The 25,982-nt window shown below is 59.9% G+C and overlaps 10 protein-coding genes across 10 annotated transcripts; 2 read left to right on the top strand and 8 right to left on the bottom strand.

Annotated features, from left to right (window-relative positions):
* Positions 1–34: 34 nt before the first annotated feature.
* Positions 35–1,095, bottom strand: EHS24_004712 (uncharacterized protein; the record flags this gene model as incomplete). The annotated part of the gene is made up of 3 exons (XM_028620269.1): positions 35–202; positions 269–463; positions 541–1,095. 3 exons carry the CDS (start codon positions 1,093–1,095, stop codon positions 35–37), a joined length of 918 nt encoding a protein of 305 aa, XP_028479241.1.
* A 525-nt stretch (positions 1,096–1,620) lies between these two features.
* On the top strand, positions 1,621–2,617 carry EHS24_004711 (uncharacterized protein; the record flags this gene model as incomplete). The annotated part of the gene is made up of 4 exons (XM_028620268.1): positions 1,621–1,744; positions 2,152–2,357; positions 2,410–2,490; positions 2,612–2,617. 4 exons carry the CDS (start codon positions 1,621–1,623, stop codon positions 2,615–2,617), a joined length of 417 nt encoding a protein of 138 aa, XP_028479240.1.
* A 412-nt stretch (positions 2,618–3,029) lies between these two features.
* Positions 3,030–4,575, bottom strand: EHS24_004710 (uncharacterized protein; the record flags this gene model as incomplete). Its single annotated transcript, XM_028620267.1, has 3 exons — positions 3,030–3,066; positions 3,157–4,300; positions 4,344–4,575. The coding sequence occupies 3 exons, from the start codon at positions 4,573–4,575 to the stop codon at positions 3,030–3,032; spliced, it is 1,413 nt and encodes a 470-aa protein (XP_028479239.1).
* A 977-nt stretch (positions 4,576–5,552) lies between these two features.
* EHS24_004709 (uncharacterized protein) lies at positions 5,553–7,908 on the bottom strand (the record flags this gene model as incomplete). The annotated part of the gene is made up of 5 exons (XM_028620266.1): positions 5,553–6,747; positions 6,795–7,156; positions 7,298–7,420; positions 7,548–7,674; positions 7,754–7,908. 5 exons carry the CDS (start codon positions 7,906–7,908, stop codon positions 5,553–5,555), a joined length of 1,962 nt encoding a protein of 653 aa, XP_028479238.1.
* Positions 7,909–9,228: 1,320 nt separating this feature from the next.
* Positions 9,229–10,083, top strand: EHS24_004708 (uncharacterized protein; the record flags this gene model as incomplete). The annotated part of the gene is made up of 6 exons (XM_028620265.1): positions 9,229–9,255; positions 9,333–9,350; positions 9,407–9,466; positions 9,619–9,730; positions 9,858–9,961; positions 10,027–10,083. 6 exons carry the CDS (start codon positions 9,229–9,231, stop codon positions 10,081–10,083), a joined length of 378 nt encoding a protein of 125 aa, XP_028479237.1.
* A 1,007-nt stretch (positions 10,084–11,090) lies between these two features.
* On the bottom strand, positions 11,091–14,774 carry EHS24_004707 (uncharacterized protein; the record flags this gene model as incomplete). The annotated part of the gene is made up of 4 exons (XM_028620264.1): positions 11,091–11,819; positions 11,866–13,788; positions 13,843–14,151; positions 14,592–14,774. 4 exons carry the CDS (start codon positions 14,772–14,774, stop codon positions 11,091–11,093), a joined length of 3,144 nt encoding a protein of 1,047 aa, XP_028479236.1.
* A 2,052-nt stretch (positions 14,775–16,826) lies between these two features.
* On the bottom strand, positions 16,827–17,165 carry EHS24_004706 (uncharacterized protein; the record flags this gene model as incomplete). The annotated part of the gene is made up of 1 exon (XM_028620263.1): positions 16,827–17,165. The coding sequence occupies one exon, from the start codon at positions 17,163–17,165 to the stop codon at positions 16,827–16,829; it is 339 nt and encodes a 112-aa protein (XP_028479235.1).
* A 2,142-nt stretch (positions 17,166–19,307) lies between these two features.
* DBP5 (RNA helicase required for poly(A+) mRNA export) lies at positions 19,308–21,662 on the bottom strand (the record flags this gene model as incomplete). Its single annotated transcript, XM_028620262.1, has 7 exons — positions 19,308–19,340; positions 19,395–19,549; positions 19,592–20,583; positions 20,634–20,835; positions 20,874–21,197; positions 21,238–21,270; positions 21,581–21,662. 7 exons carry the CDS (start codon positions 21,660–21,662, stop codon positions 19,308–19,310), a joined length of 1,821 nt encoding a protein of 606 aa, XP_028479234.1.
* Positions 21,663–22,119: 457 nt separating this feature from the next.
* EHS24_004704 (uncharacterized protein) lies at positions 22,120–24,708 on the bottom strand (the record flags this gene model as incomplete). Its single annotated transcript, XM_028620261.1, has 7 exons — positions 22,120–22,156; positions 22,207–22,428; positions 22,477–22,527; positions 22,583–22,651; positions 22,696–22,992; positions 23,034–23,518; positions 23,557–24,708. 7 exons carry the CDS (start codon positions 24,706–24,708, stop codon positions 22,120–22,122), a joined length of 2,313 nt encoding a protein of 770 aa, XP_028479233.1.
* Positions 24,709–25,544: 836 nt separating this feature from the next.
* On the bottom strand, positions 25,545–25,955 carry EHS24_004703 (uncharacterized protein; the record flags this gene model as incomplete). The annotated part of the gene is made up of 1 exon (XM_028620260.1): positions 25,545–25,955. The coding sequence occupies one exon, from the start codon at positions 25,953–25,955 to the stop codon at positions 25,545–25,547; it is 411 nt and encodes a 136-aa protein (XP_028479232.1).
* Between the last annotated feature and the right edge of the window lie 27 nt (positions 25,956–25,982).

Raw genomic sequence — 25,982 nt, 5'->3', positions numbered from 1 at the left:
TGCGCCGTACGGACTTTCCGTATTCCCTATACTCTCATTCCATTTGCTTCCACATAGCCTTGGCAGGGCCCCATAGCGCAGCGTTGTGGTGGTGCAGGTACCATTTGTATTCTTCATCGTCACGGAACCAGTTCCAAAGGTCAGCGGAGAGTTGGCAGGAACCCATCTTGGATGGCTCGACGCTGGCGTACTGGCGTCGAGGCTGAAGACCAGCTGGCAATGTTAGAATGGGTCACCCAGAGGAGCGCCGTCAAGACCTAGCACTCACCTTCTTGAGGACGGCAACGGATGGCACCCTGCGCGTGGGGAGGTTGCGGTCACCGGTCCAGGACGACGGCTCCTCAAGGAAGAGGCGGAACTTCTGGTCGTCTTGACGGCCTCCAGGTTTGATGATGGTGCCCTGGAGGGCCTTCCAGATGGCCTGGTTGCTGGCAGAGGTCTTGAGGCGGCCAGCGCGGACGAGCTGGATGTAGCGGCGGGCCAGCGCCTTCGTGGCGCTTCCCCACTGTATGTCAGCAATGTTGTGAACAAGGAACTCACGTCACTCTTGCACAGGACCAGTTGACAATTCTGGGCGCCGATTGGAGCGACTGGCTCCTGCACGCGCGAGACGGGAAAAATGATGCGGGGCAGTCGGCCTGCAGCCGAGGCAGTCTTTACTTCGGAATTCCAGGTCACAGCATACTGTTGGTAGCGGACAACGCGGGAGAAGTTGAGGAACTCGCGATAGTTTTGGGGAGGCAAAGGACCGAAACGGAGGTCCTCGACGTCGTAACCTTGTTGAGAGAGCTCGGCATGAATGGTGCCGTTGCGGCGGAGCATCTCGCGGTGGACCTTGTTGCGCACGCCAAGGCCAGCCTCGCGTCCGATGGCGGTGGCAACGAATGGGCGAATACTAGCGGCCTGCTTGAGAATAGGGCCCATGATGGAGCCCATTTCAAACACCGTTTGGCTGGAGACGGTGGTGTCCAGCACGTACGCGCGCAGGTCGGTGCCCTTGGTGGTATCGTACCTGAAGGCGGGCGTACGTGTGGTGTTGGTGTTGGTGGTGTTGAAGAGCGGCCAGCTCGGCGCCGAGGAGGATGCGGCTGGCATGGAGGTGGTTGGTGGTGGTGGTGGTGGTGGGGGAAGTGAAGAAGAGAACGGGTGGCAAACAAACACCAGACAAATAATTGAATAAATACATCAATAAATAGGAACCGCCACAAATGGCGGTGTACTGCTGTCAACTCTGGCCTGGGCCCGGCCAAGCAGCACTAATACCGGGTGCCGCCATGTGGCAGTAACCTGCGCCTCTGCGGCCTTTGCGGTATTTACGTTCTATTTTTGCCGCCCCATCACACACGGCTCGTAGCCCACAGCCCTCAAGACATCTCCTGCAGTTCTGGCCGACGCGCAGCTCACAACTGCTTGTGTAATCGTGAGATACCAGTCTTTCGCCACCTGCTGACCTCCAGTGGGACTCGCTATACCGTCAGAGCCTCTTCGGTTATCTCGTCGAACAGTCAGTCATTCACGGACTCGACAGCTTCAAATGAGATTTACCCCTCCCAATAGCGCGCTAACAAACAAGACTTGCGGACGGCGGTGGCCTCGAGGCTACCGGAGGTCTCTCCAGTCATGCGCTTCCCCAACTTCTCCGGATCAAGGTTATGGACACTGCCGGCAAGGGGCATCAAGCTGTGGCAGTTCTACTTTTTAAAACGTGCTGAATCCACAAAAGTTTTGAGCTCCTCGCGCAGGCGTAAGTTGACGATATCTCTTGCCCCTTGCTCACTGTAGCATCCACGATGGATAGGACGCGGCGTTCTGCAGAAGCCTTTTCTTTGCAAGCATCCTCCTGGTGCTGCGCAAGTGGGTCGGCCCTTGCATGTACGTTTTTTGTCCCCGGCCGCCCGTCGCCGGCCACCGCCTCAAGCCCACGACCGTCCACGACGCCTTTATGCCGTCTGTACTTCTTGCGGTGAGTTGTGATAACAGGGGTATCCACTGACTTTCAGGCGTTCCTTGTTTACATTGGAATGACTGTCGACGCAGAGCATCGCGAGCGGACGCAGGGCGACAAACGTTAATCGCGGTGTGGCGACCGCCAAAGCCTGAGAGCGCCAAGAATGGTAAGTAGAATACACAGGGTCAACGCTAACGCAAAAGGCGTCTCGGTCGACGACTGGTGCTTTCGTCCAGACTTCCTCCGCGCGTTTGAGGACGAGCCGGCTGAGAACATTTCCGTTATCGCCACTCATTTCGTGGAAGTTCTCTCGTTCGTCGTTTTCCGTGCCACCGAGGCTATCCAAGGTGGCTTAAACGTCAACCTGTACGACGCGCACTTCAAGATCGTCATCTTCAAGCGGTCACAAGTCCGCCTCTGTCAGCGCATCCTCGAGCGCACTTTCCAAAACGCTGCCCCAGCACTGCCTGGCGGTTGTCCAGGACGAGCAGGGACGCTACCTCAAGCTTCGTGCCCTTCTGGACGACGAAGACCTGCCCCCGGTGACCACCATGACGGCCATGCACCATCACAGGTCGTGGTCAGCGTGGTAGGTTCACCAAGCCAAGTTCACCCTCGGCCCCATTCTGGCTGAGGCTGCCTCATCGACCCCCATCACTCAAGCTATGAGTGATAAATATAACCTCCAGCCAGCCTCGGCCGCCTATTTGGGCAGGCTGGGCACCGCCAAGGGAGGCCTCTGCCCCCTTTCCCCGAACCACGCACCCACCCTCCTCGATGCATTCCTTGAGGGCATAACAAAAGCCCGCTCTGAAATCATGAGCGAGATGGAAGACGAAACCGACTAAGTGACGTTGCGTGACGTTGCTTGAGGAGACTCGCAAATGTAAAGGTTGTATATAGACGGATGACGAGGTTGAGACCGCTTTCACGGCACAACGTGTGTGAACGGAGCGAGGTTTTATGTAAATGAGTAAAGCCCAGTAGCACTGTGGCACCGTGGCTTATGAAGTATGGGTAAGAAAACAGTGTAAGCGCCACAAGCCCACTGCAAGTTGAGCGTCGATATTTATCGTACGGATCAGGCTCTGCCATCCTCATCGACGTCCCAGGGCGCACTGTCACTGGGGTCAGAGTGGCAACGGCCTGCACCTCCTTGCTGCCTTGCAGTGTATATACATTATACTTTGTCGCCCGCCCCCACTTACACACGGCCCACGGCCCTCATCCTCTCCCTCACCTCGCGCATCTTGACCTCGTACTCGTCCAGCCTCTCCTGGAACCCGCGCACCAGGGCCTCGCAGATGGCCTTTGCATCGGGCACGTCGCCGACGGCCACACGCGCCTCCCACCCGTCCACGGCTTTGCGGCAGTGCTCTTCTGTGACTTCGCGCTCGCGTGCAGACGTGACGGCGGCGCGGACGCCGCGGGCACTGCGCTGGGCGCCCGAGGACAGGGCGAGCGTGAGCTGCGTAGACTCGTGGAGCGCGCCGAGGGTGGATGAGAGGGAGAGGGTGTCGCCTGCGAGCGCGTGCGCGAGGCGCGGGAGGGTGGTGGTGGTGGTGGCAGGCAAGGTCGGCGTGGTGGGCGACAGTGGGGAGAACGGGGTGGTTGGTGTGAGGGGAGAGAATGGTGACGGCGAGGGACTGGTCTCGAACGTTGGTTTGCGGCTGCGTCGGGCTGCGCGTGGAGTGGCCTGAGTGTCGGCGTGGCCGTTGGACATTGGGTGGAACTCGTACTCGTCCGAGTGGTCTGATTCGTTGCCGTCGTGGTGGTCACTCACACCACTTGCCTCGCCCGTCCAGCCAGGTGCCGAGGGCAGCAGCTTGGACACAGGAGCCAGCACCTCCATCCACGTCCAGTCGATATCCCCATCCAGCGCCTCCCCGCGCAACCCTTCAATCTCACGGACCAGCGCCGCTGCTTCACGCGTTTGTTCGTCGCGTGCGCGCTCAGAGTCGGTGAGGCGCTGCAGGTGGAGGTGGAGGCGGTCTTCCAGCAGGGGTGGTGGCGAGTCCAGGAGCGAGCCGGACGTCGCCTGCACAGGAGACGTAGTGGGAAGCACTGGCCTATCGAGCCCGCGCAACAGGTCGACCAGCCTCGCGCTCCCTTCCATAGTCTCCCGGAGAACGACCAGGTCGGCACCGTCTCCGTCATCGTCCTCGCCCGGGTCGGGGTCGGACGCGAGTGACCGCCGCGACACGGAGCGCAAGGGTGTGCTGCGGGAGCTGTGTGGGCCACGCCGGGGTGTCCCGAGTCCCAGCGCGTCGAAAGAGTCGGGGTGTGCGTGTCCGTTGCCGTTGGGCATGGGGTCGAGCTCGAGCTCGAGCTCGAGTGCGAGTGAGCCGAGGCCTGGAGCAGGTGAGCATCGCGGCCAACAGCCTTAAACACCTACCATCACCGCCGGCACCGCCAAAGCCCACGCCCATGTCGTCCATGTCGTCTGGTCCCGGTCCGTCCAGCTCGTCGGCGAGCGACAGGCCCATGCCGCCGCCCAGAGACCCGCCCATACTGCTGCCCAAGTCCATACCGAGGCTCATGGAAGACGGGCCAGGCGAAAAGGGAGATAACGACGACGCGCCAAAGCCGTCTAGGTCGAGCTCGTCCGCCAGGCTGGAGAAGGCCATGGCGGGTGGGAAGCGAGGTGGGTGGACCCGCGAGGGAGGAGGGTGTGACGGAGTTCCCAACGGGGGTGGGAGGTGGGTTCCCAACGGGTCGTAGGGGTCGTGTGCTTGTAGGGCTGCGGGGAAGCGGTGGCGATGTGTCGTTGGGCTGGAGTCCGTGGTAGCGAGTGTGACGATGCGGGGTTGCGCCAGTGGGTTGAGAGCGTTCCTCTTGCACCCAATGGCTGTCTCGGTGCTGCTTGCGGGAGAATGCGGTAGCGGCAAGAGTGAGAGAGGGATCGGAAGGGGCGGGGCAGACGGGGGTAGCGGGGACGGGGCGTGCGTGCGCAGGATAAAGTGAGCGTTTGGAGTGGTGGAGGGAGGGAGGGGAATGGGCGGAGGGAAGAGAGACGTTGGTGTGGTCGTAAGTCGTAAAACGGTCTAGGGAGTGGGTCTATGTTGCGAGAAAGGAGTGATTGAGAGTGACGGACATGTGTTGGAACGGGATCGAGAAACGAAACGTCCAAAGGGTCATCGCATCGTGGCATGCCCAGTCGCGGTCAGTCGCGTCGGCGTCGGCGGGCGGCAACTTGAGGCTAACGTGAGCAAGGCACCGACAGTCCCAACTCTTCGTCTCCAGTGGCCAGTGGCCAGTGGCCATAGACAAAGTGGCCAAGTGGCGGCCTGTAGCAAAGTCTATCGCGTGCATACAACACGTCTATCCGTAATAACGTGTACTATCATATACGTAGCGTCTGCTCCGACAGCCTCAACCCCGAGCCCAGTAGCCCAGCAGGGAGACAGGCAGGCATCATTCCAGCGTCCGTGTGTTTTCGTTGCGCCGTCCCTGCGGTGGTTTCTTTTTTTGCTTCGTCCCGTTTCTCCACATCCCTTTGGCGCCAGCGCCCTTCCGCTTCCAAGAATACCAAATGATACACTGTTGTGACACCAAAAAAAACCCCTCTTCTCACAAAGACATGCGCGCTACCCGGCGCGCGCAACTACCTCGGTCCCACCGGTTTCCTCGACGACGGCAGGCCCGAGATTTGGTCTGGCGAATTTGAGCGCATGGGGCTGGACAGGTCCACCTCTGGGAAACCCTCGTACAGCTGGTGTGGCAGCTGGCCGTGGCCGTCCTCGCTGGGACTCTCGGGGCGGACCAACGCGGTGCGCTCCTCGCGCTCGGTCGCCTGCTCGTGCTTGGACAGGTGTGGGTAGTCTTTGACACCACGGTGCGCGCCGCCGCGGACCTGCTTGTCGTCGCCCGAGGAGGAACGGAACCCGTGGGCGAGCGACTGGCCGTGCTCTGTCGAGGGGGAGCCCCTGATGGGGCTCACTGGTGATGTCAAGTCGCCATGTGTAAACGAGCCAAAGAGCTGAGTGAAACTCGTCTTGCGCTCGGCGCGCTGCTGCGGGGGTAGGTGGTCAAACGGGTCGGCGTACTCCTTTTCGGGCGACTCGGTCCGGGGCAAAGGTGGCAGCTGGCGCAGCTCGTCGTGTTGACGAACCGTGTGCAGTGCGTCCGTGTGTCCGCCCTTGGTATATCCGTAGTGGTGGACCATGTCGGCGTCGTCAAACTTGAGGGTGCTCTTCGACCTGGGGGTCATGCCGCCAATGCTGCTGCCGCCTGCAGTCGCCTGTTCACTGAGCGAAATGTGTTCAATGTCGTCCTCGGGGACGGGGTTGTCAGACAGCTGGTAGCGGGGCAGGTGGGCAAGGCCGTGGGTGTTGAGGTTGGGCTGGGCCGTTTGGTGCGACGACGCGAACGGGTATGGCCCACGCGACGCAGCCGACGAGTTGCGGCTCAGACGCCTGGACATGCTACGGGCACGGATGATCGAACCGACGGCGCCGAAACCACCACGGAGCGCGTCCATTCCGGGCTCCTCCATGGCGGCAACGTCGCCCTTTTCATCGGCCTCGGTGGTGTGGCGCGAGGCCTGGAGCAGGATGGTAGACCTGCGGTCGAGACCGTTGAGCTTTGTAGGGTCGACCTTTGACATTTGCAGCAAGGTGATGCCAAGGCAAGTGACGAGGAAGCCCAGGACCATGGTGATGAGCGTCGCGGCGGAAGCCTTGAGGCCACGGTAGAGGATAAACGACGTGATCATCGTAGTGGACGTAAAGTAGCAAAAGTAGACGGGGACGACCATGGACGTGTTGAAGAGCTCCAGCGCCTTGTTGAGGTAGTTGATTCTGAACAAACGTCAGTCTCCAGTCTCCACCTTGTGGTCAACACTCACTCTATTAACAATGTCACCACGACAAACACTGTGAGGAACCAGAAGAACCAGTCCTTGATCTGGCTCTCGCCCTGGATACTTGTCACAATACTCGCGCCCAGGCCTTGGGTACAGGACACGGAGATGCCGCCAATGAGCGAGCACACTGAAATGTAGGGCATCATGTTGGTCTTGCCCCAGCGGGGCGCCACGTAGAACACGAGGACCAGAGACGCGATGATACAGAGGCTCGCCCAGACCAAGAAGCCAGGTGACACAAAGAGCTTTTCGAATTCTTTGATGGTGCGTGCCGAGCCCGTGTCGGGAGCGTTGAGGGCGAGGATGACCGAGCCCATGATACACAGCGTGCACCCGATCCATCCCTGCAGTGCGTGTCAGCGACGTGGTACAGCTTCGTCGTCTCGGCGCCCGGGTACCCTTTGACAGACGTGGTCTGAACCAAGGGGAGGGGTAGTGAAATTACACATGACGACGGTGGCGCCGTGTCCAACGAGACTACTTACGAAAAACGTTAGTGTCTCTTTGAGAATAAAGTGCGAGAGAATGGCAGCGATGACGACCGAGATGGAGCCCATAGGGGTGACGAGGATGGCCACTGTAAAGGCATAGGCGACAAAGTTGAGGATCTGTTCGCAACCCCCGTTGTCAGTATGAAACACCCTCGTCCGTAGTCGTGTCGGCGCGGCGATGCCCAATGCCCATCGCACTGCCCGCGCTGCTGCGCACGGTGCACACTGCCTTTTCCCCACTTACCTCGCCGATGATCATGAGTGTCATGCCCGTCCACCACATAGGGCTCTTGAGGTATGCATGGCCCTCGCCCACGACGTTTCCGTGCTTGGCTGTCGAGTTGAGCAGGCCCTTCTTCTTGATCACGAAACTGGGGGCATGTCAGCTGCTGGGCCACGAGATGCTCCTGCGACGAGTGCGCATCTGGCACGCTCCCCAATCGTGCTCACCTGGTACCGATGAACAGTCCACTTCCAACAGCTAGACACACTCCAATGATCTTAAAGGTCGGGTTGGTGGTGTCGACCAGTGACGCTGCTTCCGACGTGCTGGCAGCTGCCGAAGTCGCACTGGACGTCGCGCTTGCTGTCGCACTTGATGACATGGTGCGCTAGACGTAGATGTGGTGTGTGTGGTTGCTGTGTGCGTGTGGAAGAAAGGAAGAAAGAGTACAGGCGCAGGGGACAGGGTGGTGTGTGCGCGCGTGTAATGAGAGAGGGAAGGGGTGTGTCGTATGGGCGAAACGTCGCGCTCACGCTCGCTCTCGCTGGCGCACAGATCGGCGCCCGGCCGAATGAGTGGGATGGGGTGGCGTATTACACCCAGGTGGTGGCTTCCGTGGCTGGTGATATGACAAGGAGGGCGACCGCTTGCTGGGACGGTGTGATGAAGGATGAGGTGGTGGTTGTGGTGTCGGATGTGGACGATATCGGACAGCACAAAGCCAGTCGCGCGCGCGCTCGGGCTTGCGGGGTTGGGTGTGGGGGTGTGGGTGTGTTCCGGATGTTCCCTTGGGTGTTGATGGAACGATGCAAGATGGGCAGGCAAGGTGCAAGGAAGCAAGAAAGTCGTGTGGAGAGAGCACAAGAGTGTGATAGATGGAGAGATGGATGAGAGAAAGGAAAAGAGAGATGACGGCGTGAGGGCTTTGGCTTGTCCGCAATGTTCGGTGGTGCGTAGTCGTGCGTCGTCAATAGGGCGGTGTGGCTGTGGTGACACTCATGCCACGACCAAGCAGCCTTTTTTCGATGGTTCTATTTGAGACCTGGAGCCTGGACCTGCCCGTTCGCTTGGCCTGGGCTGTCCGTCATCTGCGCGCGCATATCGGTGGTGCCCTCATTATTATCATATATCACCATTGCTGTGCGATCCCACCGGCTGTGCCGCTGTTCCGCGGTGCTCGTCATAGAGAACGAGGCCAACCCTCTCATCTCTTCCCCCCCGCAGTCGGCAGAGCCAAGCACTCGCAGCGGGTGCAACAGGTCTCAGTCGTCACCTCTTTCACGTCTCACCCTCGTGCCTGTCATGTGCCGTGCCACTGCACCGCACCAGGTTGAAAGCAGCGCCTGTGGTTAACAGGCTTGCAGCAAGAATATGGCGCGCCTGCCACATCTCAACATAGGCGTGCCATTACTTTCTTCCTCTCACCCAAGGCCCGTCCACGCGCGGGGGCCACTGCCCCGATTGCTATGACGCACTGATGGAATGGGTTTGTCTGACGTGGTTTCCCGGGCATGACCATTGCCGGAAGGTCAAAGGAACGCACACACACACGCTGCTTGTCAACGAACAAACCAAAACTACTAAACGCGTCGCTCTTTTTCACTTCCCATACTCCACATCACCCTCGCGCCATCTCTGTTGCATCTCCTTTCATCCCCCCTTACCCCACCCCTCAACCCCCTCAGTCCACATCAAAACAACAATGTCTGTCAAGGAAGCTGGTTTCAAGGTACGCGACCGTCGGGCGCAAGTTCACACACACCCACTTACCGCTGTTTTCATGTGCTGACGCGGTTTTTTCAACAGTCGGGCGACGTCCTCGAGGTGAGCTATGGGCTCTGTCGGCAGCTTAGTAGCTGGCAGGTATACTGACGATGTAGGCCATCTCGGGCGCGTTCGGCAAGATGACCGACGCCGAGAAGAAGGCTCAGATCAAGAAGGTGAGAGCAAGCTTATCCTCGGTCGCCACTTGCCGCGTGTTGCCGTTGGCTGTAGCGCATGAGAACGAGACGCGGCAGCCATGGCCAGTGGCAGTGCACGCCCACGCACGCACGCACGCACGCACCCGCGCACTCCAGAGCTGACGGTGCAGACCAACGGTATCTTCCAGATCAACATCAAGAACCCCGAGGGCAAGGAGGCCACCTGGGTTATTGACCTCAAGGAGGCCGGCAACGTCACCAAGGGTGCTGGCAAGAAGGCTGGTGAGTCGTGACCCGTGGGCTGTGATGGCAGCTGGCTGTCGTCTCTCCGTCATCGGTCCAGAGCCAGGTCGCCGCCGCCTCATGGCCCACGACACGGGATCTACCCACTGACACGCTCCATTCTCAGACGTCACCATTTCGCTCACCGACGAGACCTTCCTCGGCCTCGCGGACGGCAAGGTCAACGCCCAGAAGGCGTTCATGACCGGCCAGCTCAAGGTCAAGGGCAACGTGAGTATATGCAGCAGCAGCTGACCCGGGTTTGTGTATCGCTGTAGCTGACACGCCGCGTCCAGATCATGCTCGCGACCAAGCTCGACGGCGTCCTCAAGGCGTCCAAGGGCAAGCTCTAAGCTGGCCCAAAGGCGCCCGTGTCCTGTGCCCGTGTCTGTCTGTGGATAATCACTAGAGACAAAAGAAGAGAAGAGACGAGAAGAGAAGAGAGAGAAGGAACAAGTACGAGGACACAAGGGAGAGAGTGCTGCTCGCTGCTCGCGACGAGCCCGCGTCGCTCGAGATGGGAGGGGCAGAGCGCAGAGCGTTGTAGTTTTGTCCAATGTATCGTCCTGTGCCGACGACCGACGAGATCCGAGATCTGCTTGCCAGTGGCCACTTTGCCACGCCACAGCCGGCACCAGTCTGTCGTTCAATCCACACCCTGCATCCTCCTTGCCCGGCCATCAGCCCACGGTTCACCCATGCGGGGCCGCAGACACGCGCACCATTGCACTAGTGAGACTGCATGTGGACGCTAACACCAAACTGGCCACAGGCGACTGGCTGGCTGGCATTTACTGGCTTGCTGGATGGCTTACTGGCCCGCTGCTCTGGTATGTGCGCCGCCAAGCCCTCCATACCCGGCCGGGTACGCTCGTACGCTCGCCCGCCACCCCCGCACTCTCGTGGCTGGGCAGCTTGGACAGAAGGCTTCTGACCCGCTCGCACTGATCCACCGCCAGACGCCACGGTCAGTCGACCCCGCGCGCACGCGTGTGGTCACAGTCGGGCCACACGACAAACCGCGCCGTGCCGGCTGGTGTTCGCGGCGAGTTACCCCGGCACCGGCACCGGGGATGTGTTTGTTCGGTCAACTCGGCAACTTATGCCGGTGAAGGACAGGCAGGTACAATGCCACAGAAGGGGGGTTGGAAGGATCAGACAGACAATTTACATGCAAAGAGAAGAAGAAGAAAAATCGTGTTAGTTCGATGGATATTAAATACTAAGTCAAACAAGAGGCGCACACGACGGCGGGGGGCAGCGTGTCTTGTATGCCTGTTTTTACACTTGGTGTCCGTGTACATGGTCCTTCTTTTTCGGTATTGCAGGAGACCGCGGGTCTTGGTGGTGGTTGCTTTTTTTACAGGGCGTTGATGGAGGGAAAGTCGCGGATGACAGTACGCGGTGTCGTGTGCGGAGTGGAGCGAGGGGTGGTACGAGGCGTGGTACGCGGGGTGATGTTGAGCGGCGCCGTAGGGCCACGGAGGAGGGCAGGGTTGATGTTGAGAGGTGCGGTGCCGCGGACGGTGGAGTCGCGGGCACTGGGTCCCGGTGCGGGTGATGGGATGGGGAACTGCACCTGTGGGGTGTGGTACAGCGGCATTGCCGGCGACTCGGGGGTAGCAGGCGCCTGGGGCTGGGGTGAGCGCCGCACAATGGCGTCGCGGCGCGACAGGCTCTGGGTGCACGTCTCAGCAGCGCGAGACCAAGGTGCATCCTTTGGCGGAGGTGACGGTCTCGGAGTGGGGACGTCATTCTCGTGGTCCTCTTCAGACTGTGCGCGAGGCACAAGACGTCGCTTGTCGAAACCAAAGGTGCCAAAGGAACTCGTACTTGAGAGTGAGTCGAGCGAGAAGCGTGACTGAGGAAAGACGAGGGTGTGACCTGTAGAAGGGGCTGGAGACGAAGGGTTCGAGAGCGCCAGTCCAGGTGGTGGCCTGCGAGGCGGCACAGTGATGGTGAGGTCGCGGCGGCCGCGAGGTGAGCGGTTCGGCACGCCGTTGCGAACGACCTCGGGCGTCTTGGGAGTCAGGAGGCTGTCGCCCGAAAGACGTTGTAAAACACGGCCGACGGCGGCAATCAGTTCTGGCTCGTTCAACTGAATGTCAGCTACAGGTATCCGTGAATAAACTCACCTCTCGGGCGACCTGCTCCAGGAGCCAAGCGACGCGCGCACGCGCCTCGGCGTCAAACGCCTCGCCACGTGAAATGGATCGCTGGGCCTCGAGGTCGACGGCCATGGTGAGCAGCTGCTCGACGTCTTCTGGGTGCTTGGGTAGCTCATCCGACGTAAAGAGCGAGAGAACAGCGGTGAGTGGAGTACCGTCCGTTTGGTCTGGGAAGCGGTCGCCACAAGGGCTGAGCTGGGCGCCGTCGACAATGACGCAGTTGCGGAACATGGCACGGCGAGAGCGACCAAGCTCCTCACTGCCACTGCCAGGCGAGGACGTGAGCGTGATCTGGTGGCTCTGGTCCGAGATCGTGGGCGACGACATGGACTCGCCGCCGGTGAAGGAGTCATAGTCCGACTCTGCAGGCGACAGTGGAGGAGTAATGTGAGAGGGAAACTCGGTTCCGGGTTGCCTGTTGTTGGTGTTGCTGCCCTTGACGGGTGTGGCGGTGGTGACAGAGTCCTCTTGGGTCAGTCGGCGCAGACGTCGTGGGCTAGGAGAAGGAAACTGGGTGTACGTGTCCCGCACGTTGGGCATGGATTTTGATGAGATGCGCGAGAATGTGGGGAGGTCCTCGAGTGTGCTGTCGTGAGAGTAAACCGAGGCGTCATCGTCCTGACCCTGCGGGAACCGGTACTGGACGGCCGTGAGCGGGACAGGCAGACGAGTGGCCTTTTCAATTGTAAAGTCGACCACAACCGACTGGCGGCGAGGCGACGAGGCGGTGGAAGAAGCCGACGAGCTGGCAATGGTCGACATTGACGCGACCGAGGCGCGGTATTGACCCCTTGCCTGGCGAGCGCGGGACGGACTGTTCTCGTCGCCTTGGGGGCCAATGTCGTCGAGGTATTGGTCCAGGTCAAACGATTGGTCACGCTGGTGAGAGGGGCCCGCCTGCCTGGACGAGGTGATTGCGATGGGTGACGTAGCCTTTGGAGGGGTCTTTGGAGGAGGCACAGGACCAGCGATACCAAACACGCGGCGCAAGTCGGCGACCATCTCCTTCATCTCGCCCTTGGACTCGAGGCTGTGGAGAAAGTCGGCAGCCTTGTCCTTGCCACCGCCGAGCCACCACCCGTCGGCATCGGCACCGAGACGGTAGCGGAGACCGAGCAGGTGGTCGACCACTGCGCTGCGGACATCACCAGCATCGGCGAGGCCGAGAGCGTTGGTGGACATGGTGTTGGTCTTCATGCCCAGGTGGCTAAAAGTCGTAGTGGACAAGCTGGTAAGGCTCATTCCAAGAGCACCCAAAGTGCCGAGACGAGGTGTTGACGCTCCAGTGGCAGTGGGTGTGGTGCATGGCGAGGCCGAAGAGTCGCTGGACGGGGTGCGTGCGCCAGCTGCCAGCGGTGACCCCAAGCGTTGCCTTGGTGACTCGGCGGGCGCCAGGTGTGTTGGCAACGAGGGACGGCGCTGGTTGTTGTCGAGGTTGGTGTTGCTGTGCGGCTGCAGCTTGGACACGCTCAGGTCGCGGTGGAGAGACCAAGGAGGAGTGGACAAGGTCTTGCGCTTGCTGGAGTGGAACGAGAGACGCGAGAGAGTCCGAGTGCGTGGACGAGGTGCAGACTCGAACAATGTGTAAAGAGAACGACTGTTGAGTGCAAGAGATGCCAAAACTTTGTCCACGGCGTCGCGGTGGGGTTCAAGTACGAGGTGCTCACACATCAAGTGAAGCTCGGTAGCGAGGTCAGCAGGGTTCATGCCCGCGCACAGGCGACGCGTCGCCCAGACTGAAATGAGGTCGGTAGCCACAAAGGGACGACCAAAGGCTGCTGGGCCAACATTGAGTCTGGCCACGAGGTGCTGCTCCGAAACGAGGCCAAGCCTGAAGCGGAACGCTTGAAGGGTGGGGAGCACGGACCGGGTGTCGCAGTGGACTTGGACCTGCAGGTTAGGAACACTCTCTGGTCGTTCGTCGCAAATAGATTCCAAACCCACTTCTGCTTCGACTTCGACGAGTTTCCTGGCAATGGACTCGATGACGTCGGCGTCGCCCGAGCGCCAGCGACGGCCGACGTACTCGAGGACGAGCTCGAGGACTCGAGCTTCGGTGGTGCCATCTTCGCGCTCGCGAGCGATGCGGGAGAGGGCGTCGACGAGTTGTCGGCGTGAGAGGTGCGCAAGGGTGCTGGGCGGGAGGGAGTATGCTGCTGCGTCGGCTGTGGGCGCGTTGGCAGGGAGGGCAAAGGGGAAGAGCAGGCCGGTAGCGACGTTGTTGAGTGCTAAGCGGACACAGCTTGGGGGTGCCTGTGGACGGTGCAATGAGTTGGTGGTGGTTGTACAAATGGAGTGTGGACGGCAGGGCGTTGAATCGTGCGACGGGGTTGTGCAGGGGCCAGTGGCCAGTGGCGCATATGGGGGTTCAAGGAACAAGGCAAGGCGTAGCGTGCGCACAAAACAACGGCAACCGAGAAACAAGTGGTAGTGTCAGCAAACCCTTCTCCTTCAATTGCAAGAGAGGCATGCTTCGAATGTAGGGACGGCAAAGGAGACGCGAACGCGGGGGAGGGGCCTGGATCCCGGAACGCGTCCATCAAACCCATGAAAATGTGGAGAGACATATTGAGCGCCACCCGCAGTCCACCCAACTCGGACATTGCTCGCTGGTCGGTGGAGGGCGTCCGCCAAAACAAAGTCGCGGCGTCGACAAGAGGCAGAAAGTGTGCAGAGAAAGGTTTGGGACTCACCGAGTGAACCGCCCGGTTGGCGGCTGCACAGAGGTCGCGAACGCGTGTACCACCTGCAAGGGCACGCCAGGCATATTCATCGAGCGCGTTGAGCGCGTCGTGGACGGAAGGCGCATGGGCGAGTGCGTCAAGAAGGCCAGCTTCCCGTGGGCCAAGGAGTGGAAGGGGGCGTGGTGGAGGCATCGTGAACCTCGACGCGCCGGGGAGAGTGTGGTGGGGGGAGGACGCTGTTGGCGAGGAAAGACAGTGGTTTGTTATAAAAGAGTGTGTGGAAGAAACGTTTGGGTGTGGGAGTGAGGAGGAGGGGACGTCGGAGGGGAGGGGGGCGGTGGGGGCGGCGTGCGCCGACTGCTGCAGAGGATGATCACTGTGGGTGTCACGGTGACGTCTCTTCGCTCTCTGTTTTGATGGATAATGGCCAACAGGCCCGGGGGCGCGCGCGGTGACGGGATTTGCTCTGTACGAGGGCACACGTCTGGCACCGAAGTGCCCCCCCGGCTCAGCTGGGCGACGGTGGGGATGGCGGTGAAGAGGGTCCAAGAGGGGGTACGGGATTTGCAAAGTGTTAGAGAGTGAGGGCGTGGAGAAGGGCACAGGCGAGTGGGGGGGAGATGGAGTGGAAGGAAAGAAGAGCACGGAAGGATAACAAAGAAAGGACAGTCGGTGCCACGGTCCAGTCATTGCCAGTCATGAGTCACGCACCACGAGCGCGCATTTTGCGCCACTCACACACGATCACACGCCCCCGAATCGCTCTGCTTAAAAGTGCGCTCTCTCTCTCTACTCTCTCCACCCCCGTGCAGAGGAGCATGCAGAAGACGATCACACCTTTTTGGATCACTCGGCGACGATCTTGCTCCCCTTGAACGCCACCCCGCGGGCGCTTGTCACTACACCGCGGCCAGAACGGGCTGCCATCTCTGCTTCATGGCCCACCGCTCCGATCGCACCAAACTTCGGCGTACGCCGCAGGCCCCATATTGCCCGTCCGCTGCAGGTCCCATTAACCCATTTTGGCCGCCTGTTGCTGCATGTTGCTGCATGGACGTTCCACAGGTAGAGCACGATTGCCTGCCGCTTTCTGCAGCGCTGCAGCGGAGTGAGGCGGCGTCCACCGGTGGCCAGTGTACCAGTGTGGGTCCGAGCCCAGGAAGGATCATTAGCTGATCAGCCGTCCATGCACTGGCCACTGGCCAAACGGCACCTGCCCCCACCTATGCATGAGCCGTTTGGCCAAGAAGAGCCAAAGCGCAGCACCCATCCACGCATCCACCTCCCCACCATACACACACGCGTCCCATGCGCGGCGCTTGCCGCTGCTGCTTCTCTTCTCTGCAGCACAGCAACCACAGACCCCGTAACACTCTCCTCAGATGCAGTGCAGGTATAACCAGAGCTGCCGAGTGTCACGCCTTTCAACGCCCCCGGCCCCCACAGTCAGTCAACAACAGCGTCGAACGAGACACCTAGCATGCCGCTGGCGGTATAGCCCACGGCCCACGGGCCACGCTAATGGTGCTTCAGTGGATCAGTGTGGTCGCGTGCACACGCGTGTTACCACGTCACCAGAACGTCGCATCGCGCATCGTCCAGGATCGCGCGGACGCTAAACGCACCAGATGGTCACAGGTCACAGATCACAGATATATCACAGAGCGGTCAGGCCGGTCAGAGGCCTCAAGAGGCACAAACAAACGCGAGCAGGCGGTGGTTGCCGCTTGAGCACCTGTGTCACCTTATTGACCACTAGAACCTTCTCAGCGAGGGCCCGGACGAGTTAACGTTTGACCGAGAGAGGAACAGGCCGTAAATCAGAGTATGGAGTGTGTCAGAAACATCAATGGGTCAATGGAGCTGGCCGAGCTGGAGCACTAGCGCACAAGCAGCCGCTGCTGGTATCATTAGCACTAACGCGGTGGCTGCCACATCAGCATTCAATGACTTTATGGTTATCTTGCTGGTAGTTTATGGTTAGTCCTGCCGATCACACCGAGCGGCTTTTTTCGTTTACCGTTTTTGCCGCCAAGCCGTGGACGTGTCAAGGGTATCAGCGTACACGCGGGGGGCAATGTCATCGTCACTAGTGGTAGAACCGACTGGCCGATCACGTACACACTCTTTGTGCTATTATGATGCTATGCAGTTGTTGAGAAGGCAGCAGGAAGTGATCTCATTCGAGTTTGGCTACTAAACGATTGGCATTTGGCTGGGGCTACTTTGAGAGTGGCGGCGTATTTACTGGCCGGGCCAGCAACCTTTCCACACGTGGGTAATGTCCTCGATGCCCTTGTTGGCTAGGTCGCTCTTGCCTTTGGGAATGGAGAAATCGACCTGCCAGTTGCCATCGTCGGTCTTCCAGGCCTGCCAGTTGTGGGGGTTCAACCCGGCGGCGCGGAGGCTGTAGAGGAAACACTGGCCCCACTGGCCTTCGCAGTAGCCATTGAACTTGAAGGAGACACGGTGGAGGTCGCCGTCGTCCCAGTTGCCGTTACACCACCAGCTTTTGGCCGTAACGGGGGCGACGAACGTGGTGAGGGCGAGGATGGACCCAAGAGAGATGATCGAGAGCTTCATTGTGGATGTGGTGTCTTGTGCCGAGTGCTGAGCGGTTGTGGCTGAGGCTGGAGGAAGTTGGAAGGTGATTGATAGAACTTGTAGGATGAGGAGATAAACTGGGCCAAGTCGACTGTCTTTTATACCTTACAAGTCGGTCAGCTGAGCCTAACCAAGGTGCTGGGACGATGCAGACCTCGCCGCTCCTCCCCCCACAATGCCACAAAACTCCTGTGAATTGCACATCTTGTACAGCACGCTCCCGAGATCCTTCGCGCAATGGCAGAGTGACAGCGGATAGCAAGGCTGTGTTTTAAATTTTAGGGCAGTCAAGTCTACGTCTATCAAGAGGCCAGAGAAACTACATACTCTGCGACCGTCCGTGCTTTCGGAGATTGCCATCTGGAAGGAGCTGGTTTCACGCGGCTGATGTCACTCCTATGTTAGAGTGTATGTCCCGCCTTTTGAGGCACTGGCTCCTTGTCCCTCCACCACCGATGGTCAGACCGGACAGACGCGTACCGTTGGCATGCACAGTTGACGTTGTACCTTCAGTAGTGTGCGGCTCTTCACCTGTTTCCCACGTATACAGGTACTGAACTACTACTCTGCTGTACGATACCCGCACTCCTGTATGTGCAGTGCGTTTCAACCAACGTCTGCCAGGGACAAAAGCGGGCAGTCAGTGGCAGGAAGGTGTGGCACACCTGATCTACTTGTCCGTCCATCACTGTCGCGTTGCCCACAAATGGCATACCAAGGTGTGAGCCGTGCATTCCGGAGTGTGCATTGTTCATCCAAAGCAAACCGTGGCCCGCTCTTTACAGTTTATGACGCTGGGAGAACCCGGGAGGGATGGTTTCATCGCGTGAGGCAGGACACAGAAGTGGGGTGGCGATTGTGGTCCAGCCTCCCGAAACATACAACCCTCTGTCAGTCGTTGCAGGACGTATGTATGATACATCCCTTTTCTCACTTCTCCGCTGGATAAACCAGGCCGCAGTACTAGTGTACCACACTAAGTACATACGTCTCGTGCTTTGCTCACAGCTCCGTTGGAATGTCAACAAGCCACGGGAGCTACTGCCAAGCAAATGTGACAACCACGGCCGCCGAGTACACCGGAGTAAGTTCTCCTCGCTGACGACTAGGGGGTAAGTGACCGACAACCTAAGCTCCATACGCCATACACCAAGACTAATTGTCTCCCGCGCGGACAGGAACGTCGACCACGAAGGGCAAGCGTACTGTACTGTACCTCGAGCTCCCACGCTTCTGGGATCTACCGTAAAGGAGTTGAGTCTAGTCGTTGCCTTGCGGCAGTGCACATGTGCAAACAACGTACGACTTGCCGTGGCCGGTGGTGCGCATTCGATATTCTATCGACGACAGCGATGGATCATGTGCGGCCAAGGGGCTGCGAATGTCTTTGTCAGTCTGGCACGACGACAACTAGCCCTGCTGCCACTGCCACTGCCACATTCCAGGTACATACGTTCGAGTTCGAGTGTCAACGTGCTACCACCACATAACCGAGGACATTGCCGCCGTCGGCCGAAAGGGGGCCGCTAGTGTTCCGCCCTACTCGGAGTGGGCAAGGTCAGATAGAACGCGTCGTGGACAGATACGATGACGCCAGACGGCAACCCGTGAGGCGCGAGAACGTCGAGTCACGGGGCTGCTGTAGCTGACGCGTTGGACGCCGGGCCAACTGGACCGTCGTTTTGAAAAACATGTGACGCGTCTCCAGGTTCCATCCTTGTGAAGCATGCGAATGTGTCAGTACTGTACACCCTCTCTATCCAGAACCCCCTTGGTCAGTGTACCGTGTACCCTTCCGGTCAGTATCATCTTCATCTTCAACAGGGCCCCTTTGCTCGCTTTTGCTCGGCGTGTACGGCCTCACCGGCCGCACGTACAGGTATACGACATGTGCATAAGGAATCACAGGAATCACAGCGCCTGCGCCGGCCGCGGCCGTCTTTTCGCCGTTCGTGGCCGACGCCAGCGCTTGCTTTTTTGTATACACCCCTTACATAGCTTGCGGGGCTTCATCGCCTCATTAGGCCCCCGGTGTCTCTGAGCACTCTCTCGCACTCTCTCTCATGGTGTCAAATGGTGGGGTCATGCGCGTTCTCTTGTAGTCTGTCTGCGGGCTGTTGTCTAGTTGGGGCCCTTCATCGCGGCCCGGAGCGCCTGGAGTACGAGTCAGTACGAGCTTGGAGTCGTGAAGATCAGCAGGCAGCTCACCTTCTCGAGCTGGTCGAGGTCCTTCTGGCTCCTGGCGTCAATCTTCTTCATCGGCTTGCCGAGCGTGTCCATGATGGACTGGACGTCGCGCATGGAACGGTCGTCCGAGACGAACGTGACCGAGCAGCCCTTGCGACCGAAACGACCGGTACGACCTGAGAGTGTCAGCTGCTGCGTACCGCGCAATGATAGCTTACCAATGCGGTGGATGTAGGTCTCGACGTCGGGGGCAAAGCCGCCCTCGGGACCCATGTCGGGGACGTCAAAGTTGACGACCATGTTGACCTGCTGGATATCGATACCACGGGCAATGACGTTGGTGGTGATGAGGACCTTGGTCTTGCCGTCGCGGAAGCCGTCGAGGATGGCGTCACGCTCGTCGGAGAGCTTGTCGCCGTGGAGCGAGGCAACCGAATGGCCCTCCTGCCCGAGACGGTCCGAGATCATGTCGGCGGTCATCTTCTTGCGACAGAACACAATCGACTGGCCAATGGACATGCAGTCGTAGAGCATGGAGAGAGCCTCAAACTTGCCCTGCTCCGAGTCGCACTCGAGGTAGAGCTGCTTGATGGCGTCCACGGTGACGTCCTCTTGCTTGAGGAACAGCTGGTTGGCCTCGGGGGCAAAGAGCTTGGCAAACTCCTGGACCTCCTCGGGGAAGGTGGCCGAGAAGAGGACGTTCTGGACGTTCTCCGGGAGGGCCTTTTTGATGCGGAAGGTCTGGTCGCCCAGGCCCTGGAGCTGGATCATCTGGTCGGCCTCGTCGAGGACAAACACCTTGATCATCTTGGGGTCAAAGTGACGGGTGCCACCGCGGAGCATCTCCTGGAGCGTACCGGGGGTACCGATGACGATCTGCTGCTCGATGCGCACACCGCGCTTCCACGAGTTGGGGACGGCGAGGCAGGTCTTGATCTGGGTGAACTGGCCGAGCTTGTCGACGACCTCCTGGATCTGGCGGGCGAGCTCACGCGAGGGCGCAAGACAGATGGCCTGGGGCGTCATGAGCGCCGCGTCGACGCGGGACAGCATGTTGAGGGCAAACGCAGCAGTCTTGCCCGTTCCCGACTGGCTCTGGCCGATGAGGTTCTGCGCCGGGTTGGCAATGAGCAAGGGGAGCGCCTTCTCCTGGATCTTGGATGGCTTGGTGAAACCCGCGGCATAGATGCCCTTGAGGAGGTGCTCGTGACTGGGCCACGGGTCAGCACGGGCGCGTCGCAGCTGGACCAAGCTACTCACATGGGAAGCTCCTCAAACTTGGTGACCGAGTAGAGAGGCGAGTTGGGGTCGGCCTGGAGGTCGGCAAGCTTGACTTCGACCTGGAACTCGTTGGATATCAGGCCAGACGTGCTGGACATGTCGACTGACTGGGCCTGGTCACCGTCGCCGTTGACAACGGCATCAACAGCGTCCGGAGCGGCAGCGACCGTGTTTCCCCATCCTGAACGGGTGAGCAGCAAGTAAGGTTGGACAACTCACCATCATCTGCGGAAGCCATGGCTGCGGGCTTTGTGGGTTCTGTAGTCTTGGGAGTGCCGGGCGTGGTCTCAGTCTTCTGAGCCGGGGGCGGTGCTGGTGCTGGAGGAGGGGCAGTGGGTGTCGCCTCCTTTGGCTTTTCTGTACGGTCGGCCTTTACACCTGCGAGGGCTCTGCCGAAGATGGGTGCTTGCGGGTTGAGACGCGGGCGCTCACGCTCACGCTGCGGGGAGGAGGAGGAAGGAGGTGGTTGGGAGGGAGAAGAGGACGGGCCAGTAGAGAGGCCGCCGATCCGCGAAGCTAAGGAAGCGACGGCGGGGGACTCGGCTGTCGTTGTCAGCTGCAATAAACGTTACAAGCAGCTTACATGCTTGGGATGAGGGCTCTGGGCTCTCGGGTGCTGGATGTTAGCCCAGGAGACTGGAACCGGGTGTCGCAGGAGGGAGTTGGGGGGATGGGAAGTGGGAGGATGAGAGGAATGAGGGAAGACTGATGAGAGAAGGGAAGACGAGAGAGGGAAGACACCCCAGAGTGTACGGTGTGTGTGTTGTGTGTGTGTGTTGATGAGCGAGACGGGCGATCCAACACAAACCCCTCTCCCTCCCTGGCAATCTTTTGGCAAAACAGACACACACCCCACCCGTCTCCCTCCACCTCCACTAGACCCGCAATCCTCCTTTTCAACATGCATCCATCACCTCTCAACTCACCGAGTCCACCAAGTCGCGACCGCAGGTCCTGTGCAGCATCCACCTCGTCATCGTCCACTTCGTCTGCCCAGTCCTTGCCCATCGTAGCAGGCAGGCAGCAATGTATATGGGTGGCGGGGGGGATGGAAGGAGGGGGTCGGGGGAGGGCGCGCGTAGGCGTGCGTCCGTGCGCAACACGGGCTTAGGCGTGGGCGGTGTAGGGTGTGTGTGTGCGCGAAGATGATCCGTGCGTTACAAGACACACTGGGGCTGCTGTGGCACTTGATCGTTGTCCTCGGCCGGCGAGGAGGTCTAGATGGGGGATCCAAAGATGGCGGACTGAGATGGACGCTCTGGAAGATGAGTAATGTGGTCTCGCTCCGAACAAGTTGGATGCAGGACATGGGGAGATGGAGATGGGGAGCGCCAGGCGCGGCGGCGATATGGGGCTCAAAAGTGCCTGAACCGGGTTCAGCTGCAATTGGCAGTGGCGGCAACTCTCGAATGTGGTCATTTTCCAACGATAAAACGGGCTACAGTCTAGTCTATGGGCAGATACATTAGATACGGGGGGGCACAGGTGTGATATAGAAGGTCCTAGATTACAGGTCGTCGTAGCGGGAGAGAACGGCGTGACCGGCGCTTACGTGGTGCTTGTGCTGGCGCTGAGCAGGCAGTCGCCACAGGCGTTGGCCGCGCTCGGAAACTTGAGTCCGGTGTTCCTCAAGTCACAGCTCGTCAACGAGGCCAGCGAGCACATGGCTGCTGGGACAGTGCCGTTGAGCTTGGGGTTGGTGGCCAAGTTGAGCGAGCGGAGGGACGTCGGGAGAGTGGTGGGTGGGAGGGTGAAGGCGTTGTTGGAGAGCGTCCTGCAGCCAAGTCAGCGGGGAGTCGCTTAGTCAGCAGATGGGACCTACATGGCGGACAAGTTGGGAAAGCTGCCCATGTTGGGGGCCTGGCCCTCGATGCTGTTGTACGACAGGTCGCTGGAGGTCAGTTGACATTCGGCTCCGGCCAACTCACATGTATGTAAGGGAGCTGGGCAGCTTGGCCGTGTCCACCGCCGCCGTCAAACCAGCGTGGGTCATGACTCTGGTATCGTCAGCTTTTGAGGGACGAGTTCTCAGCTGACTCACATCTGGTTGAGCTTCTTGTTACCCGACAGGTCTGGCAGGGTCGAGCCAAGCGCCTTGTTGCCAACCAGCCACAGGCTCGTGAGCTGGGTGGCAGCGGCCACGTCGAGCGTGTCAATGGGACCAGTCAGAGCTGTCGCCTGGAGCATCACCGAGGTGAGGTTTGCCAGAGAGAAGAAACCGGGAGGCAAGGTCCCCGTCGGGAAGCTGTTGTTGCCGGTGATGAAGACTGTGGCGAGGGAGACGAGGTTGGTGAGCTTCGCAGGGAGTGTGGCCGGGACAGCTGCTGCAGTGATGGCACTGAGAGTCGTCAGTTAGCTGATCGCGTCCTTGTAACTCACAGACCAGTAACTCGTCCACGCTCATCGCAGTTCAAGCCACTCCACACTGTACTTCCACATGGGCTCGCATTAGAGCCCCAACCCCCACTGGAGAAGAAGTCTTGGCCGGCAGCCTGGCCGTAGAGGTCCATGAGGGCACAGAACTGGAGCGCCGCGCCGACACCGGTCGAGTTGCCACCATCTAGAGGGAGGGTGTAGTCGTTGACGGCAGATTCGAGCACAGGGACACAGTCACCGCAAGCGTACGCCTGGGGGTTGGAGGGTGCGTCGTTGGTGAATGAGGACAGGCAGGTGGCGAGCATTGCCGAGCTTGTGGTAGCTGCTGAGGGCGCCGAGGACGAGGTGGCAGTTGCCGTCGGTGTGCCCGAGTTGGACGCCGAGCTGGCGTCTGAGGCAATCGAGCTGGAGGGGCTCTTGTGGATGAGCTTGATGCAGAGGACCACAATGAGGATGAATAAGACAAGGACGACCAGGACAATGCACCGCTGGGTTGTCAGCTATTGGTACCTACTCCGAAGCTCACGTTTCGCTTATTCTTCTTCTGCTCGACATTCTTGCTGTAACCCGCCTGCCTGCCTCCCACAGCAGCCTTCACCTTCTCCACATCACTCATAACCCACTCCCTGGCGCCACTCCAGCGAGGCGCTCTGTGAACCGAGGAAGCAGGCGAAGCGGTGGACGCGACGCTCCTGGCCTTGCGATATCCGGCGTACGCGTCCTTCTCGGGCAGCGGGAGAGGCAGCGCCATGCGAACCGTACGCTGGGGCCTGGGCCTGTCGTTGTAGTCTCCGTCGCCATTGCCGTCGCGCTTGAGCGCACTGGGCCGCATGATCCATGCGGTGCTCAGCCGCGCAGCGTTGGCTGCCATGGCCGGGATGGCGCCCCGGGGTCCCTTTACGGTCGAGTTGGAGCCCGACGGACCGGGGGAGGAAGAGAACGTGTTGTACGTGGGTGTGAGGAAGACATCGTGCAGGACGGAATCGCCCAAGTCACGCGCGTGCGATGCCGCAAACTGCTGGTGGGGAGCAGTAGCAGTGGCGGCCGGCTCGAGATGGCGGGTGTTCTTCCAGGTCGGGTACCGTCCCCCCTCTGCCTCGAGGGTTTCGCTCGCCTTGTAGTCTCCCGCGTGCTTTTCCACATCAAAGAACTCCAACGTGGCGGTCGTGTCGGATCCTCGACCCACAGCAGGGGCCGGAGGGATACGCCCACGCGCGACGTTCAGGAGCGGCGGGGGAGGGACTTCACGCACCACCTTGGCGGGGTAGACTTGGTGCGTGCGTTCGAGGTCGAGTGGCGGCGGGCGCGCCTTGGGACTCGACTCGGGAGAGGCTTCACTCGAAGCAGCACCTCCTTGGGCGTACGCCTCGAGATCGATCGGGTACGGAGACTCGGGCGGCGAGAGTTGGTAGCCCAAGTTGCCACCCAGGCCCGTGGGGAGGGGAGGGAGCGGCGAGCTGGGCACGAACATGCCTGGGCTGGCGTGCTGGCTCTTGAGACTCGCACGGTGTGACTCGACACAGTGGACGTTTTGGGCTACGCTATGGACTGCGGCGAGCGACACGGGGGGCGGCAGATACATTGGATAAGGGGTGATGTCGGGCTGCTTTTGCTTGAACCCGGGCATGGAAATGTTGGAGAAGCGCGTCTTGAAGCGGCTGGGACCGTCGGGGGGCATGTTGAAGTCGGATGGGTGAAGAGTGGTACGGTGGCGAGGTGGTCAAGGTAGTGATAGTGGCACGAGTTGGAGGTGTGGTCTAACTGTTAAGAAGTCATGAGCAAAAGCGACGTTCCCACGCATGGATTGGAGACAATAGGGGAGACGAGAAGGATTGTACTGTGATGCAGCATGCGACATGCACTGCCTGCACCTGCTGTGTCTCTGATGTGGTGGTCTTTTGACGGGGAGGTTTCATTGTGGGTGGCGATGACGATCTGATCAGTGGCGAATATTTCAGTTGCGGAACAATGAAGGCGTGGTGGGCCAGGAATACCAGCCAGCGTGTTCTGATCTCCTGATCGTCGCGACTCTGACATCAATGTTCCCCTATTGTCAGGCCTCTTTTCGTTCACTCTTGCCTCTCATTCCCGCCTGACACACCATCAGTCGCCGCCTCACCTCCTAGATCCTCACCACCGCCGCACCATTGCCCGACTCACCATCGGCCATCAGCAGCCCAAATGTAGCCATCAGTTGTGTCAGGACGGAAACCAGGGGTCGGTGGTAGTCGCCTCTTGTATCAACCAACCCAGACCCAGAGATCCGTGTACAGTGCAGGAAATGTGAACAGTATAAGGGAAACCCGGGAACAGAAGGCCCAATGCATGCGTATTTGCGAAACAAGTCTGAAAAATATATATAATCAAGAAAGGTGGAAAATTGATTAGGCGACGGGGGATGTGTAGGTAGAGGCTGTAGTCGTGAATTGTAGAATGTGGTGGGTGGATGGTGGTGCTGTTGTAGATATATAGATCGTTGTCGGAGCTGTATGGCACAGATGGCGGTGACTATTATTACCTCGAGATCTTGGAGCGCAAGCTGCCCTTGCTCTTGACGCTTCCCGAGGTGGACGTGCCCGACTTCTTCGACTTTTTGCCCAGCGAGTCGGCGGTATAGTTGCCCGAGTTGCGCAGGAGGCCCTTGCGTGCGCGCCTGTAGTCCTTCTCCTCGAGCTCCTCCTCCTCGTCGCTAGTGTCGTCGCGCACCCGGCCAATACGTGTGTCCCAGGTGGCGTGCGAGCGGGTGGGTGGAGGTGAGTCGTCGCGCGGCGCGTACGAGGTGGAGGCGTTGGAGGCGACGGCCGCGTCGGCATACGCGCTCTCACGCTGACGTTCGCGCGAAGTAGTACCGTTCTCGTGGCCGTCCTCGCTGGCTTCCACCTGCTCGTAAGACGTGCTCTGACCGTGGCCGGCAGGGAGGCTCATGCGCACCGACTTGCGGCGAACAACCTT

The sequence above is a fragment of the Apiotrichum porosum genome, assembly GCF_003942205.1.
Source record: "Apiotrichum porosum strain DSM 27194 chromosome Unknown scaffold_2, whole genome shotgun sequence".
NCBI classification, from domain to species: domain Eukaryota; kingdom Fungi; phylum Basidiomycota; class Tremellomycetes; order Trichosporonales; family Trichosporonaceae; genus Apiotrichum; species Apiotrichum porosum.
The sequence above is the reverse complement of the archived record's forward strand: the minus strand, read 5'-3'. Positions and strand labels throughout refer to the sequence as shown.